At 38.1% G+C, this 24,572-nt stretch overlaps 1 protein-coding gene across 3 annotated transcripts in view; it reads left to right on the top strand.

The window, feature by feature from the left end:
* Positions 1–22,157, top strand: part of LOC129762898 (trissin receptor-like) — a 311,968-nt gene extending 289,811 nt beyond the window's left edge. The window contains exons 8-11 of one of the 3 annotated variants that reach the window (XM_055761499.1): positions 5,867–6,036; positions 21,175–21,353; positions 21,434–21,532; positions 21,603–22,157. In XM_055761499.1, the coding sequence (XP_055617474.1) occupies positions 5,867–6,036; positions 21,175–21,353; positions 21,434–21,453 (369 nt within the window). In that variant the 3' untranslated portion in view covers positions 21,454–21,532; positions 21,603–22,157. Of the gene's footprint in view, positions 1–5,866; positions 6,037–21,174; positions 21,354–21,418; positions 21,533–21,602 lie in introns of those variants that run through there. The other 2 variants (XM_055761498.1, XM_055761500.1) reach the window with 2 other exon arrangements.
* Positions 22,158–24,572: the final 2,415 nt, after the last annotated feature.

Raw genomic sequence — 24,572 nt, 5'->3', positions numbered from 1 at the left:
AGTAAGGGGAGCTTTTGCTCCCACCGAAATGTGTTCCCTAACAGAGACATCAAAACCAAGCTGCCTAGGAGAAATCGGCATTGTGAATATATGCAAGTCGGGGGAGCTTTTGTTCCTACCAAAATGTATTCCCTAACAGAGATATTAAAACCAAGCTGCCTAGGGAAAATCGGCATTGTAAATATATACAAGTCGGGGGCATTCTTGTATTTCAAGTAAGGTGACTGATACGATTAATTCTAACAAATATAATTTAAATTTGGAACTTTAATGTTGGTTGCTTCATGAAATTTCAAATCAGTGATCGATCGTGTATTGTGAAAAATTTAGCATAAGTGTAAGTGTAAAATTGTATATGGTAGCAGTTGTGTTAAAAATGACTTGATATATGAAACGATTTATTTCAATTTTCATAAATAAAAACCAAGGTGTGTTCCCGCTCGAGAACGGGTCGTTGGGTTTAAGCTGTCTTTTTGGTTGCGTTCATTTTCACCCAAGGAAAGTTTATACGGCGAGTAAAATTGGAAAAGCGAAGAAATATTAGAAAAAGTGATTTCCCACATGCTCTACATGTAGTATTAGGTGTTGTTAGTCCAATTAAAATTCGCATTGGGTTGAATAAACACTCAGAAAATAAAAATTATTAAAGAAAATTACCTATTCCATTTCAAATATGTTTTCTCAATATTAAAGTAACATGTTTTTACTGATTAGAAAAATTGGTAATTATCTTATATTACATTGGTGAGTTTTTTTTCTTTATTTCATCCATACATATCACAGGAGGCTTCTCGTCTAGGATCACAGAGGGCGGTTTTCATCATATCTCGTTCCGCTTCAGTATCTTTAATATGATACACACCATTTAACGACTATTTATCAACCTTCTGTCATCATTAATCGGTAAACACTGGTGGAGTGAACAAACAATACGCAACAACCAAACAAAACGGATCTTTTCAGAGCCACCAAATCATTATCAAAGAGTTCAACGATGTAACTCTTCAAACATATCCAAAATCAACAGATAGCCTAACGGAATCCTACGTCAACTATGCGGTCGTGTTTCGGACACAACCCTCCTATGACTTTTTAATCAACTTTTGATTAATTAACTCTGAACGAATTTCATTGTGAAGTGTTCCTGTTGTTATTGTTTTGGTACTGCTTAACCGCTTTTGGTATTTTTGAGGGGAAAAGGAACCATTTATGAACGAAGCTGAAAATGGGGCGAATGAATAATAGCATAATAAGAATAGTGTTCTATGACGATTTGACATTATAGAACAGTTAAAAGAACAAACTATCAAAAAATCTCAGAGGTGTTTTCCAGATACTTGGGAGCAGAGACCAACATTCCTGATTTTTCAGGATTTCCCAGACTTTTAAGCAAGCTCCCTGATATCCTGACGACCACTCAGCTTATCCTGATTTTTCTGAAATGAACCTGATTTTTGTACTGTTTATATTATTCGCAATAAATATACCGGTTTCCATGTCAAAGTTTTCTGTTAGATAGTTCTGCGGTTTGCACTTCAATATATCTTAGGGGGTAAGACCGCCCGGCGGGGTAAAATCGACCACTTTTAGTTTTATACGAAATCCTCAGTATTTTGTCAAATATGCTACGCAAGAAGCATTGATAGCATATTTTTGTCATCAACACCTTGCAACACTTGAGTGCGCGAAATATCAAAATTGTAAACAACACAAAGTTTTCGTCCATTGCGATTAAAGCGATCTAATTTTTAAGATAATCAAAATAATGATTTCTCCAGCAAAAACTGTATATTCCGTTAGCTGCCAGTATTCCAATCCTTCGGTAGATTGTTCCGGTTCTGCCTTCGTGAAAAGGTATGTAAAATCTATGTATATAAAAATGGAGTGATGTCTGTCTGTCTGTCTGATTCTTATAGACTCGGAAACTACTGAACCGATCGACATGAAAATTGGTATGTAGGGGTTTTTGGGGCCGGGGAAGGTTTTCGTGATATTTTGAGACCCCTCCCCCCTCTCTAAGGGGGGGGGGGGCTGCCATACAAATGAAACACAAATTTCTGCATTACTCGGAAATTAACCAAGCAAACGAAACCAAAGTTGGCATGTGAAAGTTTTAGGGTGCAATAAATGTTTCTATGATGGTTAGACAGTCCTTCCCCCACTCAAAGGGGGGGCTGCCATACAAATGAAACACAAATTTCTGCATTACTCGAGAATTAATCAAGCAAATGAAACCTAATTTGGCATGTGGAGGTTTTAGGATGCAATAAATGTTTCTATGGTGATAAGATACTCCTTCCCCCTCTCTTAGAGGGGGCTGCCATACAAATGAAACACAATTTTTTGCATTACTCGGAAATTAATCAATCAAACGAAACCAAAGTTGGCATGTGAAAGTTTTAGGGTGCAATAAATGTTTCTATGATGGTTAGACAGTCCTTCCCCCACTCAAAGGGGGGGCTGCCATACAAATGAAACACAAATTTCTGCATTACTCGAGAATTAATCAAGCAAATGAAACCTAATTTGGCATGTGGAGGTTTTAGGATGCAATAAATGTTTCTATGGTGCTAAGATACTCCTTCCCCCTCTCTTAGAGGGGGCTGCCGTACAAATGAAACACAAATTTTTGCATTACCCGAGAATTAATCAAGCAAATTAAACCAAATTAGGCATATGGAAACTTTAGGGTGCAATGAATGTTTCTATGGTGGTTAGATACCCCTCCCCCCTCTCTTAGGGGTGGCTGCCATACAAATAAAACACAAATTTCTTCATTACTCGAGAATTAATCAAGTAAATTGGCGGGACGAAGTTTGCCGGGTTAGCTAGTGTAATATAAAATGCGTGTAAAGTACAAAATAATGCAAAAAGTGCTTTGGGGGGAAGACGGACCATTTTCGACGGGGTAAACGCGCCGCACGTCGCGATATTGAATGATTTTCATATCAAATAAATTACCATATTTTTGCTCGTCTCTTTACACACAAATGCCTCGAAAGTTCATAAGGAAGTCGTCGCGGATGCAATGGACGTTGGTTAAGCTGAATATGGCTAATTCGTGAGTGGATAACGGCATGCCCATCAAGACAGCATCAGTCAGTTTTGGAATTCCTAGAATCACCAACAAATCTATATTGGCAATGGCAATAAATGACCGACAATGAAGCTCGGATCTTTTGATCTAGTTTTTACCACTACTCAGGAACAAGAACTGGTAGAGCATTTGCTGCAGCTGGAGAATCGATTCTACGCCATCACAATGCGAGATGTCAATGAACTGGCATTCGAGCTGGCTAAACAGAACAACATATCGAATCGGAACTAGAAATACCTACTTCAATGTCATTCAGACTTCACGTGAACAGATTTTGTGCACCCGTGGCCGAGTGGTTAGCGTCTCACATTATCATGCCGGGTGTTCGGGTTCGATTCCCGTTCTGGCCGGGGGATTTTTTCGTCAAAGAAATTTCCTTCGACTTGCACTGTGATCACGCGTATTCTAGAGCTTGCCCCTCGGAATACATTCAAGGCGTGTTATTTGGCTTAGAAAATCTCAACTTAATAAATGACGCTAGTTAATGCATACGTTGAGACGGCAAAAGTTCCACAGGGAACGTTAACGCCATTCAAGAAGAAGAAGTGAACAGATTTTGAGAGATTTTAGACCCACATAGATAATCGTCCTCATAGATTCCGAATATTTGATAATTTTTTCACGAATATTTTCAAAGCTCTGCACGTGAAATATGGATGGCCTTTCCAGATGTTTGTGTGTAGTTTATGAACAACTCTAAACATTTAGTACCTTAGGCAACACTGTTCCTGTTATTTCTACTAGACTAAACTGTTTGAAGATAGAATCGCTTCGTCTTACCCGTCATGGTCCGTTTTACCCCTGAAGGACGTTTAACTGAAAATTGGTTTCCTTAGGGGGCGGTCTTACCCGTCTTCCCCTACATTAAGTTAAATTATCTAGACGCAAAGCTGTACTTAACTTTTTTAAATCTACCCTCTACCTCCCCTAAAAATTTCAAGAAACCACATTGTCTGACGAATTTATGAAATTACAACGAGATTACGTTTGAGGAGCAACATTGCTTTATTGAGTATGATGTGTAGATGTATCCCCAGAGTTATGAATGCAGGAAAACGTTTCAGAGTGTAAAGTTACTCAAAAGAAAATTTTTTAATCCACAGTCAATATAAAAAGATCATAAAAAAGAGGAAAAAATCAATGAGCCTTCCACTGCTGATTTGCTTTACTCATTTGAGTAAAGATTCATTCCAAAGCATGGACGATGAATTCAGTAAAAATTTGTATATTGATTTCTCTGAATTTGACTGTAATGATGCTGTAGTTTTTTCGAAAAAAAATATAAACGATCAAATGTTCAGGCGAAACAATAGCTTTTGCACATGTATGGCTCGCAGCAGTTTTCGACGTGAAAGCAAACATATTTTGGGAGGATTGAATATTTAAGCTGTGTGAAAGATGGCGAAAGAATGTGAAACAGAACTATGGATATAAAATTGAAATATAATGCTCTGATTGAAAATGATGTTTTTGTTTACCCAAAAATCGACATTGACTTTTCGGACAACCCAATATGAGCTATCCTGATTTATCCTGATTTTTATTTTCATTCTCCCTGATTTTTTAAAATTATAGTTGGCAACCCTGCTTGGGAGTGGTAGCATATACAGTTTCTTCTATATTCATTGGTTTTATCCAAGACGGGTCTATGGTACTAGGTGAGGCCGTTTCGTCACTAACTTGGTTAGGGGAGCGGTATATGAAAACAGCACGGAAGAAAGTAGAAGAGGAATTATTTGCTTGTAGCGTGAAAGAGACAGACTGATCACGAGCGAGCTTCGGCAATAGCGTATTGTGTTTTGTTTACAAACAAAACACAGTAGACTTCCAAGATGGCTGAAGAGTGGTTTTAGCAAGTTGGCCCACCTTAGTATATACTTCTAGGCGCCTTGGTTTTATCTTTTACAAGTCTTTTTGATATTGCGTTGCGAGTCCTCCTTCAGAGTTATGAGAAACCGTAACGTGCTCATCGCAGATACTTGGTTTCTATTACCGCCTTGTTTCCGTTGGTATACTGTAGATCTACAGTACTGACAAAAACATTTAAAACTGACCTCTAGTGTTTCAAAATTGAAACAGAACATTGCAGTCAACGGTTAAAGAGTCTAGATTTGAACCATATGCGTGTGCAATCGTTTTTTCTATGACAATACACCGAAAAAGTGCTTACTTGTCGAAATAAACCATTCATTAAACTATGACTGTTTATTGTCAATTTTAAGATAAGATTATTAGTTGCGAATTTTTTTTCCAATACTATACGTTGCTGGTGATAAATACAATGTTCAACCGACTCTACACACGAGTTTGCTTCTTGATTAAATTTAACTCCGCAGACGATAGCGTGTTCGGACAAAGAGCGTATTGAATTCGGTTGATAAATTACACGTTATGAGAACCATTCGTTAGGATAGAAGCGAAAATCAAAACAACCTTTGTTGTGAATCTTCCTTTCGATCCCTAACGAAGATAAGCATTGAAGCAGTATTTATAGCTGCTGCAGGATAGCACAGCACCCAAAGGGTAACACCATCAATTCTCTAGGTCATACATTAATTAAGCTGGGATACTGCCTACGAAAGGAGACATACATTTCTATTCTGGGCTTTACCCAGGCTTTCATTCAAACCCTGTTTTTCATTACTTTCGGGTGGGAAACCAAACAAGGAATGCACAGGATAAATTATACCCAGTATTCGGGGTGGTCTCTGGGGGGTCTGGTACAGAAAAACGCTAGTAAAAATATTGTTTTATACTCTTCTTTCACAGATTTACCTCTATTCACCCAGCCTCGTGTACAAATATATCAGCAGCAATGGAGTCTCGCTGGTGCAGCTGATGGCATACATTAGCTCGTGCTGCAATCCGATTACCTACTGTTTCATGAATCGACGCTTCCGACAGGCCTTCCTCAACATATTCGGTTGCTACCAGCATCGGTAAGTTATTTGAAGCGCAGAAAGCAGCTTCCTGTAGCCAGGAAATTTTCATTGTCGACAGCATAATGTACAGCAAGTCCCATTAGCGGAACTTTTTATTCCAAGTGCGAATGAAAACTTATCTCTAGCTTATGCAATTTTTTTCACACTTTTTTCACATCAGCGATAACTTTCGCTATAAATCCTGATTATTCAAACAATTATTTTTCTGCTGAAAATCCACTTGATGCTAACTGCTTCTGGAGGAGTAGAACTTTTGCGTAGTTTATGATTTGTAAATTGATGCCAATAAACATTCTACTGCTTTCGTATCAGATCATTTCCCTTCCATGCAGATACTAAGAGTTCCAGTTTCCAATGCTGTACCGCGAATGGGCGAAACACTAACCATGTCCGCCATAAACAATTCCGAGCTGGGGCGCGCAAAGAGTAAAAGTAAAATTAAAACTGAAGAGTTTTTCGCCCCGCGGCAAATCACGTGCGGTAAAATTCCGGTGCATCATCTATTATGGCAGTCTACATCTAGGCGAGAGTTAAATTAAAACCGCGAAGCAAGAGCGTTCGTTTAAAAACAACCATTTGAGGAGGAATGTTGGGAAAACGGAACTTGTTTTGGTAAAATTTACATTGTGAATATAAATTAATTAAAATTTACTAATGAAGAAACAGACCAAGAGTTATTTTCTATGAAATGACCGTCTTTCAGAGTTCAAAACCTGCTAATAGAGGAGTCGATTCCGATCCAGAAACGGTTTGTCTCTCTGTGCTCGGGCATTCAAGCTGCCCTTCCTAGGCACATTACAAACTTTTTGTTTGCTCAATTTGGTTTTTATCGATGGTGTAATGGATCAGAATGTTTACTTGAACATCATAAAGGTGTAACATGTAGCAAAGTGTGAACAAAATGAGATGGAATTGAGGATTCAAGTTTTGTCAGGACAATGACCCAGAGTTCAAGAAATATAAAGCTCGCACACGGTTACATTACAATTACTCAAAAGTTATTGTTATTCCTCCACAATCTTCCGACATCAATCCCAGTAAAAAAAAAACCAAGGAAGTTATCTGTATAGTACATTTAGAAACCATTAAATTTCTAAAAATAACGATTTTAAAAACCACTTAATGAAAAAAATGATAAATATATCTTCCGAATACACCAAAAAACTCGTAGATAAATCTAAAGACAGCTAAAGATAGTTGCAATGAACAAGGGATATCATAATAATGATGGAATTAAGAAATTGGCCAACGCCTTCGTAATCGAGTAGAGATTTCAACCAGCGTACGATTATGAGTTTGAATCAATTTTCATACATTAGCACATACATTCGCCATTTTTAGAGAAATAAAAACCATTATTTTGAAAACAGATAGCAAACCTTTTAACTCTCATATGACACTATAACTTTATCTAAATAGAATATTCCGAATGCTTGTTTTCGACTTTCAAAAGAAGGGAAAAGAGATCTGCATGGTGGAGTACGATTACGGATTTGAGTCACTGTACATACATGCTTTTTCAAACAATTGAAAAAAAATACTGATCTGGAAGGAAATATTATGAATCATACCATGAATTCAAAGATTTATAAGACAGAGTGTCTGAAAAACGTATGTTACCATGCTTTATTTGCGTAAAAAGTATGCTCTTTGATAGGTGATTTTATTCAACTGATGCTGGCTATACAGAGTATAGGTAGCTGACCCAGTGTCGTTCAGGAAATGATAGATGGTGACATTTGATGAAAAGATTCAATGACTATGACAGAGTTATTGAAATTTCTTGTTTTGAGCTCCGTTTGTTGTCTTTAATCATGAATGTACGCTATTTCATGTACATTCATGTTTTAGTATTAAGCGCACGATCATGGGTCCAATCGCAGAATTGTTCATTGATTGATCTTCTAATCGACCCTTTGAAATTACATTATGCAGAAATTTGTGTTTCATTTGAATGGCAGACCAAGGCCTCTAAAAGAGGGGTTCGAGTGTCTATTTACCATGGAAACGTTTTTTGCCCCCTGAAACCATCAGATGCCAAATTTGGCTCCATTTGCTTGATTGGTTTTCGAGTTATGCAGAAATTTGTGTTTCATTTGTATGGCAGACCCTCCACCCCCGCACCCCCCCTTCGAGAGAGGGGGGAGGAGTGTTTAACCACCATAGAAACGCTTCTTGTCTCTAAAATAAAGTGACCAGATGGTCTGAGGTCTAACGCGGGACACAAAAAACAAAACGTTATGTATATACGTTTTGCGAACAAAAACCATAGTTTAGTGAGTCTAAACTGATCTGTATTATTTCTTTCTGAGTAACGGCACTCAGTTGTGATTTTTAGGTGGTTTAGAATTTGTTTAAGCCCGAAAATCACTCGCTCAATCAGAGCTTTTACGCCTGACAAGCACGATTCAAATTCTACAATTTTCTTCAAATTACCGATTGGAATGCTCAAAAATTCCAATTCATTTTTCATCGATCTTAGTGTTCACATATGCATTCAAAAAAATGGACTAATTTCGGATGGCGATGAAAGATAATTTATAGGAACAAATTTTCTTTAAATCTTACGTTTATTAAGTCTACAATAAAAATGATTCAAGGCTGTTGATTCGCAGCAGCAGCACTGTCAAGCAACTTGATGATTTTTCCATACTGCAAACTCCACCCCACAGCGAAGGAGTTGGACATCCTGAGGTACTTTGTGTCCACCAGATATAGCCGATCTGGTATGTACAATATCATCTCTTCGCCGCTCCTTAAGCCGCGAGATAGAAGTAACCGGCCAAACGGTGGAGAAGAATCTGGCCAAAATGGACATTTTTATGCGGAAGCGTCAGACGAGACCGGCCGTATCTGAGCACCAGGCAATCACCCAGAAGGAGTAGCTTGAGGTGCTGGTGAAAAACTTCTTTCCGGCGAAAGAAGTTAAAAACTTCTTTTCGTACTCATAATGAAAGACGATACGTACTTGATGCTAGAATTCAACGAATGACAGGGGACCGGATACTTTACGTTCCCCAGGTAAGCGATGACGTCGAATATAAAGGGTGTGTCACATCAAATTGCATCACGGAAAAAACGCTGTAGAAATTTAATTTTTAGGAATTATATCTTCAGCTTTCGCTTATAATCAGATAAGAGTGTATAGCTCACGTTGGCCATGCTTCACTGTCAATTTTTCGTAAATTTGGAAAAATGTCGTCGAACGAAAAAGAGCGTCGTGAATTAATCCTGTACACTCATTTCGAGAATCCGGAGTTGTCACATCGGGACATCGGTAAGATGCTGGGAATCGTCCAATCCGCGGTCAGCAGAGTACTAAAACGATACTTCCGAGAACCTAACCATCGACCGGAAGGTGAAGAACGGCAAAAATGGATGCTCCGTCTGTGAAAAAGATCACAAGCGCGTAGTTAAGCAGTTTAGACGTGATCCGAGAAGTTCGGTCCGGGATGTCGCCAATAAGCTGAATTTGTCAAGTTCATTCGTCCAGCGGACCAAGCAGGACCTGCGTACATACAAGGTTCAGAAGGCTCCTAACCGCGACGAAAGGCAAAACATGGTGGGGAAGACGCGAGCCCGGAAACTGTACAACGAAATGCTGACGAAGCCGCATTGCCTGGTAATGGACGACGAAACCTACGTCAAAGCGGACTTTCGTCAGCTGCCGGGCCTGTTGTTCTTCTCCGCAGAGGACAAATTCAGCGTTCCGGAGGAGATTCGCAAGCAGCAACTATCCAAGTTTGCCAAAAAGTATATGGTGTGGCAAGCGATCTGCTCTTGCGGAAAGCGGAGCGCCCTCTTCGTGATGACCGGCACGGTAAACGGGCAGGTTTACCTTAAGGAGTGCCTACAGAAGCGCTTACTACCACTATTGAAGCAGCACGAGGGCCCGACCATCTTCTGGCCGGATCTCGCTTCGTGCCACTATTCAAAGGACGTGTTGGAGTGGTACGAAGCCAACAGGGTCACCTTCGTGCCAAAGAAAATGAACCCGCCCATCGCGCCGGAGCTTCGCCCAATAGAGAAATATTGGGCGATTATGAAGCAGGCCCTCCGGAAGAACCCAAAAGTTGTCAAATCGGAGGCGGACTTCAAGAGAAAATGAATTTCTGTTAAAAAAAAACTACAACCTGACGTTGTACAGAACCTTATGGACGGGGTAAAGAGGAAGGTGCGAGCATACGGGCTTGGGCTCGAAGTATGAATAAAAAGAAAATGCCAAAAGTTGTTTAATAGTTTTTATTTTACTGTCTAAAATTTTCAAAAGGATCGGTCTACTGGGCGAATTTCTACAGAGTTTTTTTCCGTGATGCAATTTGATGTGACACACCCTTTATCATTCACATCAAGCTCTCGAAGAAGGTCCTTCTCTGACAGACGTGAAGGGAATGTCTAAGCTGCTCTTCTTTCGAGTCATATGGTGAACTGGAAGATATATAGTACGAAGTACTTGCCGGAGTTGGGAAAGTGATGTGGGCTTTATGCCGAACCTGGGATCAGCCCATTATGCCAAAAGATCACTGGAGGATGGATTGGCTGGAGATAAATAGTGTCGCGAAGACCACCAACCTACCCAACATTCCCCAGCTTCGCCCGATAGAAAACTTTTGGGCGAATGGCGAAAATAGAGAGACAGACGACCACCAAAGTCACGACAAGGTAAAATAACACGCCGATATACATCTTTTCATCGGCCATGTTTCAGGTTCCGGCCAACTTCCGTAAGACCGCCCAGCGCTTCATTTACGATACTTCATCAAACCTCTCTGCCACTTCCTGTCGAGTATACACTAGTTCTTCCGGCTTATTTAAAACGCTAAGCCCTGACCGAGCTAGGGGACAAAAGATGAACTTTTCGTCTGACTCACGTTGGTCCCTACGGATCAATAGGGGACTTCTATAAAAATCATTTTCCAAATTTGTTGCTGTCGCTTCCAGTTGACACTCTCTAAACAAAAAGCCCAATGTCGGTGCGATGATACCAGCTCAACGTATTAATCTTTGGATGCATTAGAAGCGCTCTTGAACAGTCTGCCAAAAAATAGTTTTTTTTTGAGGTTCATCCATTTAAGAAAATCAACATGACCAAATTGTGATATTGAAATATATTGATATAGCGGGACATTTTCATTTCTTTTACCAAATGCGGGACGGTTCGCGGGACATTTTGTTGGAATGCGGGACTTCTGGTCAGTTTACTCTAAAACCTTCACATGCCAAATTTGGCTCCATTTGCTTGATTGGTTTTCGAGTTATGCAGAAATTTGTGTTTCATTTCTATGACAACCCCCCTTAGAGAGAGGGGAGAAGTGTCTATTTACCATTGAAACGTTTCTTGCCCCCTAAAACCTTAATATGCTAAATTTGGCTCCATTTGCTTGATTGGTTTTCGAGTTATGCCGAAATTTGTGTTTCATTTGTATGGCAGCCCCCCTTTAGAGAGGGGGAGAAGTGTCTACTTACCATTAAAACGTTTCTTGCCTCTAAAACCTTCACATGCCAAATTTGGCTCCATTTTCTTGATTAGTTCTCGAATTATGCAGCAATTTGTGTTTCATTTGTTATATTAGATGACCATTTTCATTGGCATCCTAATATAGATACAGGGTCTTTCAAATTAAACGTTCACGCAACAAATTTTAATAAATTCTACAAAAGTGAACCGATGTTTATTTAAAAAAAAAAGGAAAATGACATTTTCGATGTGACCACTCCTTTTTCGATAACGCGTTTTAAACGGTAAACAAAATTCTTCATGCACAACTCTAACATAACAATCTCGATGCTGTTGAAAATCCGAGTTATTTCTTCTTTGAGTTCCTCCAAATGTTGTAACTTATAGCGAATTCGTTTTTAAAACTGAGTCAGTGCCACACTGACTCTGTAATAAAAAAACGTTTTCAGTTTCACGAATGCGGTGGTTTGTTGGTGTGCGTTATATAGTCTGATTTGTTTATATTTGTGACGACAAATGTACAGTGTCGACGTCTGGTGGCGATATTAGTGCTTCTGAGGTAAATAATTCTCTATCAGATAAGAAGGGCCAAGTGCAGTGTAAAAATATAAAAGTTTGAATGACATTTTTTACTTCATATTGTTTGATTACCTAACACATGTAGTCCTAACACTCACTTAACCATTTGTCGTAGCATTTCCTGTTTGTTCCACAAATAATTACTATTATAATATAAAATCATCGTTAGACACAGTTTTCGTTCAATGTTTCTGCGATATCGGAAAAAAAACCCTCTTATTTCATCACATAAAATAAATATTCGATACGTTAAAGTAAATTTTCATTCATAATTTTTATTTTGAGAGCATGTTTATTCCTCCTGAATATCCATAATAATTTTCGCCTCCCAATGAAAGCACACGGAGCTTAATGCCGTCTACACGACTATACTCTTCAAAATCAGAATCCGAATTGGATTACGATTCCAATAATACAACAGCAAGAGCAGTAGCTTTTCCATTTTCATAGTCTTCATTTCTAGATTTTCCAAAACAATACTCGGAACTTGACAGTTCAGTATAGTTGTATTGGTGAACCCGAGTGCCAACCCGTGAAGCATCTCAGTGCGAAACTAGCAGCTTTCGGGGCGAACTAGTGCGACACTGAGTGCGCAACTGAGTGAATAAAAAAACGTTTTGACAGCAGTTAGTGCGGCACTGGGGTTGAAACTGAACAAAAACGAATTCGCTATTAGTAACAGAGCAACGGTCCTTCACGTACCCCCAGAGAAAGTAATCGACGACGAGAAATGTTGAAATTCTTGCCATAAAAGGACAATTAAGGCTTCGGTTGCTCAAGTAATACTATTTCACTAAAAATACACGTTCTTGTAATTTGTACATCTTGACACTAAAAACCATCCGATCAGACTGAACGAGTAGCCGAATATTATCGTCCCGAAGTGGGGAATGCAGTGTTACCATCGACGGGGAGCGAAAAAAAAATTTGATTAGGAGCTATTGGTTTTTTTCTATTGCGTGGGCGTTTGATCTGAAAGATCTTGTAGATTATATGTTATATGTCCTCCAAAACATTTTGAAGTTCAGACCAATTGATATATCATTTCAACCACGACTGGTGCAATGTTCATAACAAGAAATACCACCCAAAATGTTTCATAGAGCCCGCGTGCTATGCTGGCTTTGAGTGTATATAAAGACGTTATAGGTCCTCCAAAGCATTCAAAAGCTCAGAAAATCGTAGAGTCAATGTGCTCCATCGACTTTAATTGATATGAATATGGAAAACAAGTAGTTTTCCTTCCGTTTGCATCCGTTTACATCTATCGACCATTCGACGAAATGAAAATCCGAAAATCTTATGTGCCACAACATGCGGGAAAGATTATTGAATCCTTGTACCCTGAAAACCTGTACAATGAATTGGACCGGCTATATATTCTATTATTTAACGCATCTTTCGAAATCCGATTGCAACGATGGAAAGCTAACTGTGGGAAACCTGAGAAGGTAACCGAGAGAACTCCTCTAAAATCAATCATCCCGGCGATATCCGATGTTATTCATAGCGTATATCCTAGGGTGGCATTGGATGTATGGGAAAAAATTTTTTTTTTAAGAACTTTTATTTTAAGAACCGACCATGTACACTTTGTTTATTGGCCCAAAAAATGACCTGTGCAAAATTTCAGCTCAATCGGACATGATTTAGGGTTGCCTCAAAACACTCAAAGTATTAATTTATTGACACTCTAAAATCTCCCAAGATGGAGATTTTTCAAGTATTTTCTAGAGTTTCTAGAAGAAAATATCCTCAAATATCGTATCATTGTTTCATGCACGTCAATTAATCACAATCGAGCAATAAATACGAGATTCTTCAAAAAAAAATATTGAAGTTCTAGAAAAAAAGATCCTCAAATATTTTTTCACAGTAATGTTTAAGCGGTGGAAAACGTTATTTTGATCTGCTCGAATGGTTAATTAATGGTTTATTTCGCTATTTTATGAACTACATACGCTTCGAAGAAAATTCTATTTCTCAAGCACTGGAATAAGTAAAAAAATGATTTTAGGTACATCAAAGCCGAACTTCTTAAAATGAAACGATTTCACAGGATTCATTTTGTTCCAGTTTGTTCAGAGCAATCTTCCAGTGTTTTGAAGAAAAAATGTTGGCAACCCTGCCTACACCCCGTGGGACCATTTCCGTCTCAAAACCCATGAAACTGGGTGAATCAGATTGACAATCGGAAGAACCCAAAGGTAATCGTTGCGACTACGGTGAGTTGAGATCGAAACTGCAGTCAACTTTGTTGGATTACATCTTCTAAGGGCACATCCCAGGAATGGATGCTTCACCATAGATCCCGAATGAATATTTTCGCGATAGAAGTCGCCACGGGGCTGAGAAATTCTGACGGGTCAACATTCCACTCGACCATTACTGTGAAGCAAGATTTGAAGATCTATTGTACTAGAACTTCTAGAAACAACGGTTTTATTTGGGTAAAACTTGTACTTATTGGACGAAATGAGAAGACCAAATTACAACCCGCCTCGCTGTCGCAGAAGTTTACGAGACAGATGAAACTCGACAGAAAAATAGTACATTTCCACTACACGCACAGCGCACTAAACGTACCAAATACAGAAGTGTAAACAGGAGAAAAATAACATTGAGCTAAGTGTGTGAGAAAAAGAAAGATCGATCCGGTGTAAATACACTTTGGATTGATCGAGCGATAAATGTTAAAAAAGAAAATTGGTCAAGGGATAGGAAGGTGCAGAGAGGGATGATATTTCTACATTTTTAAATCTGTTTTACATAAAATGGAAGTAACTGAAGCACAATATAAATGCATACGCAGAGAGTAAACACTGCTAACGAACTCTGAGGAGAGGGAGGAAATATTGCAACTTAAGCCCTGTTCAATGACAATCAAAGCGTAAAAGCAGTGGACGATTTGCGATTTTGTTCGCAATTTCAAATCCGTGGTGGGACTGGATGCAATGATACAAAGCGTCCGTTTTACATGCCGTCAGGTGGAGAGCGCTTGTGTACTTTTGCATCACACTTACTCATCAGTTACTGTTGTCGACGATCGTCTTAATAACCAGAGTAGTTTAGGATATGAAGTCATTGAACTTGCTGGTGACATAATTATTTTAGTAATGGGTAACACTCAAACTATACCCCCTCGAATGGCTAGCTTGGATGGATAATGCTACGTCATGTTAAACCAAAATCTACATTCTCCATCTGAAGTATGAAGTGTCCATCTGAAGTATACAATCTCTAAAGCCCCTTGTAGCCGTATATTGGGGGTAAGGTGGGGATCATATCCGTGAATGATTCACTGGATAGACTTGCTAATGGTGAGACCCAAAATAACGTGTACTTCGTTAGTGAGGTGGCCTAAAACTGCACAAAAACCAGCTCGGGAAAAAAATAATAACCTACAGCAGTCTTCAGAATGCAACTTGGTACTGATGCGCAACAAGATTTAGCTCCCACTACTTGCGCACACATGCGCTCTGGCGAATGAGCACGCTCCGAAACATAGATGAAATGTTTGGTCGTCAACGCAGTTTTAAGCTGAGTTTTACGCTGAAATTTGCACCGTGCTTGCGCCGTATTTCTATACTACGCGCTTAAATCTGGACTGCTCTCTCTGTTGAAATATTTTTCTTCACACAAGCGTATACGGTTCAAATGGGGGCACGCTATTGTTTTTGAGCTTTGCTTATAACGAACGAAGACAACGCGGACGCAAGAATTTGTTGTGTATGTGTGTGTTTAGAATGAATGTTTAGAATGTTTAGAATGTTTAGAATGAGACGCACATCACACAAGTGAAAAGAAATGTTTAGTATCTGAGATCTGCGCCGGGTACATTTAGCGCTGTCGTGCTTATGAATTTTGTGCTCTTCGCACCAAGAGAGAATACAAATTTTTGTTTGAAAGCGCGCTGATGAAAATTAAACTCAAGCGCAGCGCTGCGTTTGTTTTCTGAAGACTGACCTACAGCGTCTGACATCCTTCTCAAATAAGAGCAATGACCAGCGTGACCTTCTTTTACGGTTTTCACATGAAACAAAAAAAAAGTGCTTTTTGGCTTCAACGTACAAAACGTTTTCAAGGGCGAGATTTGAAGGGACATTCATAGACCTTAAAATAATTTAAACTGAGCACTGTAGTGAGAATGAATGATTACTGGATGGAAATTACAGCAAACTTCATTATAACCTTCACAATAATTGAACTCAATCGCAGTGTAAGTGGTCATAAAAATCGTCCAGGATCACTCATGTTTCATATCGATAGGTCTGAAATGGATAAATCAAATTGAAGCTGGAATTGCTGGACCATGGATCGATATGTCAATTCCCATGAAATTATGGTCTACATCTTTCCAAGCCGAAATGATGGATCATTATTTTTCTTTTTGGTTTTTCAGCGCACTGTTTTTGACTGGTTGTACGTGGTTCGTGCCATGTGCCAAGGTTAGCGCTATCGTGTAATGATTTCCAACTTTTTATCGCCAATAATGCACGAGCTAAATATGAAAACAGTGTGGAAGAAAGCGGGAGTGGCATTGTTTACCTGGAGCGTGAAAGCAAGAGGCTCCTCACACGCATCTGGATATCTGCATTTGCTCAATAATTTCACTGATATTCAGCAGATACTAGTATTATATTCTAAGATACACGTTTTGCGTATAGAGAAGACGAAACATTCGCAACGTGAAATATTGTATTGGATAGAGTTCACAAACCATACGCAAGCAAAACACAGTATTCTTTCAAGATGGCTGCAAAGTGGTTTTGACATATTACCCCACCTTAGGACTTTCTAAGCGCCTTGGTTTTAACAAGACGGCACCACATGCCACGCAGTACGCGAAACCAACTAAGGGCCTAGGTAAGGCCGTTTTGCCACTAAGAAGGTTATGGGAGCGGTGTGTAAAAAACAGTGCAGAAGAAAGCAGAAGGGGAATTATTTAGCTGGAGCGTTAAAGAGACATGCTGATCTTAATCGAGGTTTTGACATATTGATCCACCTTGGGATATACTTCTAAGCGCCTTGCACGAAACGATGTAGGGCAAATGGGGGTAAGACGGACATGTTAAAGAAAACTTCAATAGTTTCCAACTCATGTTTTCCAAAACTTAAAAGCAGTTTCTTACAGTTCAATATACTGGTTTTCGAAATAATTTGCCAAACGTTTTATAAAAATTTGTTTTTGCATGTTTTTTACTGAAATTAAAACAAGCCGAAAAGTAGAACATTTTTATCGATGTAGTGGGGGAATATGGACAGGTCAATAATATACGAAGCATAGAAGTTTATCGCTCGCGAGAGGAATAATTTCGCTCTCTCTCAGTGTTTGTGCGCCCTGTTATGAAATAGAACAAAACGAGAAAGCAATATAAAAAAAGTTCAATATTATTCCCTTCACTTTCCATTATGCATTGGATGTGATTATGGATGTGACTGTCCATTTCAACCCCATCAGTGCAATTATTTCAATAATTTAAATTTACCACTTACGAAGGAATTTACTTTTCCGTACGTGCCTAACATCTCTTCTCTGTCAATTCACAAACCGAAATATAACCATCAGTGAATTCAATTTTGCAATTAAATCACTCAAATCGAAGGTGCAAAAATTACATGTTTCATTTTCGGTTTTTATTTCCCTATTTTTGATCAGTATTCATCGTCATAGGATGGTTTAAATATTCTAGAACAGCATGTAGAAGGGGTCCCATGAACAGAAATGTTGTGTGTTATCGGTGCGATACCAGTTGATGTGCCCGAAGAAGTAACTAAAAATGGTTTCCTAATACAGGGTAACTTCGATATAACGTACATTTTGCTTTCAAAATTGTACGTTGTATCGAAATGTACGTTATATCGAAGCATAATAAAGAACTCTGAAACGTAGCTTATATTACTTCATTGTGTTGCTGTTTGAGTATGGTTGATGAATAAAATCAATAAGAAGACGAAGCCAACTTTTCTCATGATGTTTTCCTTTGTTCAGTTGATTGAAGTTTGATTCATTTAGAATCCGGAATCACAAAACAGTAGTATTTCGGGATTGATTAATGTTACAACACAAGCTTTAGTATCAAAATACAGATAATTTATTGTTCTTTCAGAAAAAAAAAAATTTAAAAAATATTTTTTTTGGACTTCGATCATTTGTACGTTATATCGAGGTAAAATGTACGTTATATCGAGTGACGTTATATCGAGGGTACGTTATAACGAGGGTACGTTATATCGAAGTTTACCTGTACACCTATCACTCCAATGGATCACCTAAAATGAAGTCGTGGCCAACATTTACTTGGAATATTCTCTCAAATATATATGGCAAGGTTTGGTTTTAGCCCCCGATAATAGATTTTATAATTACGAATTAAAAACACAGTATCCGTGCTGTATTTTCTGTATTTTTTAAACGGTTTTATTTAGCTTGCCCTGTAATTTGTATGTTTGTAGGTTTGTATGTTTGTAACATGTTTGTCTGTAGCGCTTTACCACATTAATATAAATTTGAACCCCTTCCTGTTGACCGATTGATCTGAAATTTGGAACACACCTTTATCTTTGCTGTTATTATAATACTGTGTATTCCATTATCTTGAAAAACCCAATTTGACCGCCGTTAAAAAATTGCTGAATGGCTTGACTTTCAGAACACACTACATTATGAACAACATAAATTCAAAAAGGTGTATATATATTTTTTTTGTAATCCCCTCAATATTGGTATCGAATAAAAAAATGATTTTGCCAATAGAAGTACATCATCAAAATATTTCGAAGAAAATCTATATAAATAAAAATGTAAGGCAAAATCTGTTGGTAAGCGGAAAACCCGAAAAGGGATGGTCCGATTTTAGCCTCCTGTATTTTGTTGTATTCGTCTCTTCCCGTAGATCAATATAGTGGAGAGAAAAATCGGAAAATTCGGAAAATTGAATTCCCATATGTTCAAAAAATACATCATAATAAGCGTTGTTAGTCCATTCGATATTTGCGCTATCGAAATTGATATTTGTTCGTAAGTAGAAATGGATTTTCAAGCAAAATAACGCATTTCCATATCTTCATATCATATCTATATAAATAAAAATGTAAGGCAAAATCTGTTGGTAAGCGGAAAACCCGAAGAAGGGATTGTCCGATTTGAGCCTTCTTTATTTTGTTGTATTCGTCTCTTCCTGTAGATCAATATAGTGGAGAGAAAAACCAGAAAATTTTCGGAAAACTCTGAAGGAAGGTCGGAAAATTGAATTCCCATATGTTCGGAAATTACATCATAATACGCGTTGTTAGTCCATTCGATATTTGCGCTATCGAAATTGATCTTTGTTCGTAAGTGGAAATGGATTTTCAGGCGAAATAACGCATTTCCATATGGAAATGCGTTATTTCGCCTGAAAATCCATTTCCAAATGTGTTGGTAAGCACAAAACCAGAGGAAGGAATGCTTCAATTTGAGTCATCTGTATTTCGTTGTATTCGTCTCTTCCCGTAGATCAATATAGCGGAGAGAAAAATCTGAAAATTCGGAAAATTGGATTCCCATATGTTCTACAATTAGCTAAGCGTTGTTAGTCCATTTGATGTTGGCGCTAACGAAATTGATTTTTGTTCGAAAGTGGAAAAGGATTTTCAGAATAATGCTTTCCTATATCTTCTATCTATATAAACAAAAATGGAACGCCAAATGTGTTGTTGTGTTCTAAACCCGAGGAAGGAATGGCCCGATTCGAGCTGTCTTTATTTTGTAATATTCTCTGTATCAAGCATGTATTCCATGCAACGGAGAAACATGTTATTTCCAAATGCTTGAAGAATCTTGAACGAGAATTGTGTCTGAAAATAATTTCATATTATAAGGACAATTTTTTGTAGAAGTACTAGACAATTTATAGTAAAAGGAAATTGTAAAGGGTCAAAGGGTAATCAATCAATGGAGAGTTCAGTGATTGGACTCACTAACGTTCACTTAGTAAGAAAACGTGGATGTTTGAAAGTATTCAATTCAAAAAACCTATTTTGGGCGGGACGAAGTTCGTCGGGTCAGCTAGTTAGAAATAAAGATAAAGAATAACTTGAAAGGTTTTATTGTAGAGAAGTAAACTAATCATACAGGTAATGTACTAAAACTAGAAGATAAAAAAGAAAAAAAAATATTTAAGTTAAACGGTTTGATGTATTAAAAGCTAGAAAATAATTAGGCAAGTAGCAGTTAGTAGTTATCACATCCCTTCCTTCATTAATCTAGGGCAATGATGAAACTTAAATAAAATCGGGGGGCACATCGGATTTCCATTATCCACAGTTAGTTGATTCATCATATGCCCACGATATGCCAGTCTCATCATTGCCCTAGATTAATGAAGGAAGGGATGTGAAAACTACTAACTGCTACTTGCCTAATTATTTTCTAGCTTTTAGTGCATTAAACTGTTTAAATTAAAAAAGTTTTTTTTTACTTTTTTTATTTAATTTCGAGTGCATCAGTAAGTGTTATCTTAGTCTACAGGGAATAACTTTTCGGTTGATCGTTTTATTGTTGACAACAGTTTGTCTCCGGTTTTGCCAGACATTGATTTGTAACTCGTCATGAGAAAAAAAAAATTGCCGGTTTTATACCTTGCAGCGACAGACACTGATACACTCATGTGGTGATCCTCTTACTCCATACCTCTGGAAATATTTGAACTAGACGATTTATGAGTAGACAATATATGAGCTTCTGTATGGAAATTAAACGGACATTGATCACTTATTCAGAGTACGCTCCATCAGCATATGTATCCTGGAATACCCATTAGTGTATACAAGGATTTTGACTGAATTAACTGCTAAAATTACATTTTCTAAACCGAATATAATTAAAATCTCTACCAAGATCTCATCCCAATGCTATATTCATACGAGCAATGCGATGGTCGGAAGAAGCTGAGATCCTGAAGCTTCGCATGAATGTCACTAAGAGGATAGATTTTGACGACAAATATTTTGGCTCGCCATTCCATTGACATGGTTTTTCATTAGAACAACTCACTAACAATAAACCATTTTTCAAACATTTTTTGAAAAGCCGAACATTTTACATCCATTGACAGTGTATTCCCTTGCCTGTGCTGCTGCTTCCGGTGCACTGCTGATGAACAGCAGCTCGATGCGGATTCCAAGTCAGCCGGATCGCGAACCAATGCGAACAAAGTGAGCGGTGGAAACAACGGGGATCACTCGGGAAACGATTCTTTGGCCTACGCAGGACGCAGCATCGTACAGCGCTCTGGTAAGTCCTGTTATCGGGGCATTAATGCGAATATTGTCATAAACTCTCAGCATAAATCATCACAGAGATCATGGTTCTAGAAGCCGAGGATCGGGTTTAGCAGTGGCTCCGATCACGTGACAAGCTCTGTTTCAATAGTCAACTCGATCAGCTCGAATCGAATCGCACAGGTGACGCAGGTTAGTGGGCATCCTCAATGATCCAGTCATCAATGTGCAAAGCTTTATTTTTTTCCTTCTCATTTTTCAGATAATAGAAACAGACCCCGAGGATGCAACGTTTCGTTTCAGAATCACGTGGTCAAAATCTTCATCCTCGGCTAATCAACCCAAGACTGTGAATGGTTGTGATAATGAACGGTATTCTTAATACTCTCCCTCGGGAGTGCAGCAATCAACGGAGGAATATGCCGGATATGCTGGTTGATATGTTTGGTATGGTTGCAGGAGCCAAAATGGAGATCCCAAAACAAATGAACTTTTTTCGTAGAAGTAATTCTTGTTAGAATTGATGTATTCGAAACAGTCCTTAGAAACGTGTTTCAGTTCATAAATCTGTTGTTCACGCGAAAAAAAACACTGCATGTAAAGTTAAATGTTACAACGAAAGTGGAATCGTGACTTCCAATCTTCATCTATATATAGTTATAACGCAATCTGTTTGCCAACTTTGTTTAAATGTTGTGGCCCGGTTTCTATCGACATGGAATGTAATCTCGAAATCCTACATCGAATGAGCGAAGTTCTGATTCTAATTGAAAGAAATCGATACGTTCGATTCTCAGAATAAAACTTCAATGATTTATATTTGAGTTTAAACATATCTTATTTCGAAAATCCATACGACTGCAAAAACAAAATACCTTTCAACGTGTAAATGAATACTTTTCCCGGACGTTTGCCTTCATCGGCTGTTATGAGATTTTAGATTAGATCATAACCAATTAATTAGTCAAGAGAGTTATCGGTCCATAATTACATTATCGCCTGGAGATGTACTGGCTATTGGTTGAGTTCGCCCAACTGAAAACACACCCAACTTGACAAATTCCTGGAAAACTCTGAGGACGAGAAAAGTTTCGGCTGACTGATTTTCAACTTTTAACTCTTCCCTCCTATAAATTTCAAAAGCGAAACCAACGCTGCCGATGGATTGTTGTTAAGGATAACCTAATTTCAAACTTTTCTATTTTACAGATCTGAATTTGATATGAAGAGGAGCTAGAAAATCCAGAAGACTTCCAGCAGATGATTTGCTGTTGAAATTCTAGTTGGAAAGATTATTAAAGATGTTTATCCCTATTTGAAAATACAACTTGATTAAAGTATCGCTGTTGGAACACACAGAATTACTCCTAATCGTGCTTATATTAACTTCTGTTGCATAGCTTGCTGGTGATGCTACTCTAGCGCTATTCGCAGATGACACGGCTATATTGTATAGAGGATAGAATACACATCATCAATCGAACACTCACAGGGTTAAGGTCTTTCATAAAATACCTTTTAACATGGAAGATTAAAATCAATGCGACAACAACTCAACTAATAGTGTTTCCTCATAGAAAATCTCGGAACCTAATTCCTGAAGCTGGATCAGAATCCAAGGACAGCAAGTTGATTGGTCTAATTGAGTGAATTCCTTGGTCTCACTATCGATAGGCATCTCACCTATCGGAAACATGTTGAGAATCTACCACTGAAAGCATAATACTTCTTCGAAAATTGTACCCGTTAATTAACAGAAGACTTTCAATTCGTAACAAGCTTACCACCTATAAGCAACTAGTTTTACCGGTTCTCGAATACGCGTCCCCAATCTGGATGAACTGTGCCAAAACTTACCTGCAAAAGATTCACAAAAACAAATGCCTAAGAATGATTATCAATGCACCTCCACGAACACGAACCACCGAGATCCATCGCATTACTGGATTAGTAACAATCGCCGAAAGATTTAGAAAAAAGTTGGATAATATTCGTAGACGAACGCAGCATTCTACCCAACCAATACTAAGAACTCTGTTCAGAAGATCAACATTTATCCTTTTGTTTTGTGTTTATTTTGTAGATAGTTGGTATTTTATTATTTTTTTTGTTTATATATGTTAAAATATAAAAAACAAATCTTGTTTTGTAATAGTATTTAAAACGATTTTCCTAGGGAAAACGAAGATTAGCTACATGAAAACCTCGTTTATGAAGCTGGAAAACTATGTTGTGTCACTTAAAATTAGAACTAAAATTTATGTCAAACATGTAATTACTTTGATTAAGATAAATTTAATCAAATTCTGTTGCTTAGATGGAATTCACTGTGAATAGAAATGAAGCTGAGTTGATTGGAAACGTTCGAACAACAGAGCCCACCATCACATCAACCAAAATATGACGAACGGTCTCGAGAGAGATAAAAAAAGTTTATTGTTGATCTGAATGATAAAAGTTGCAAGTGCCTCATAGACCTCCTACGAGGAGTCAATTTATCTCTGCTGAAACATCAATTGGTCAATTGATTCCTACACCCAAACTAGCGTTGGCTGAAAACATTTCATCTTTGGGACAAATGATGCCATTTCGTGTGCAGGTGGGTTAAATGCGCAAATAATGAGCTGTTTTGAAAGCTTAAAAATGGTTTGTATGTATGCGATCAGACATCTCTTTCTGTTTTCTTTTCTCATTTCATTCGGGATTGTGCCAAAAAAAAGTCCATACGACGTCAATGGGGATCGAACCAAGGCCGGCTGGTATGTAAAGCTATTTCACACGACCACGCTATCCATATAGCTGCCAGTGCTGTTATAAAGAAGTGTGATAATATTACACCTCATCATAACATGAAGTTGGGAAGTATTTTCTAAGAGGATAAGGAAGAGCATGAACGAGAATATATCTTTCTCTGTCTGGGCCGTGTATTTGGCAAGCTATACGAAAAGCTTTCATATGCTTACATTTAGATTTGTCTCCTATTTCACTCGCTCATGTTGGCTCTAACATATATATTATACAAATGATATACATGTATTGGGGAGTAGAACATTTTTTGTCATTTAATGTAATAAATCGGGATGCCATAACATATGCTAAAAATAAACTTTGGGTGTACTATCCCTATGCCAAGAAAATGTGCATTCCTGACCATTCTTCGATGTTTGATGGCTATCCACCGAAACAATCAACTTCAGTACAAGCAGCAACCTCTTCCGAAAGTACTTCTTTT

This window comes from Toxorhynchites rutilus, chromosome 1, assembly GCF_029784135.1.
Source record: "Toxorhynchites rutilus septentrionalis strain SRP chromosome 1, ASM2978413v1, whole genome shotgun sequence".
NCBI classification, from domain to species: domain Eukaryota; kingdom Metazoa; phylum Arthropoda; class Insecta; order Diptera; family Culicidae; genus Toxorhynchites; species Toxorhynchites rutilus.
Note: the sequence above shows the minus strand (reverse complement) of the source record. Positions and strands in the feature narration are given on the sequence as shown.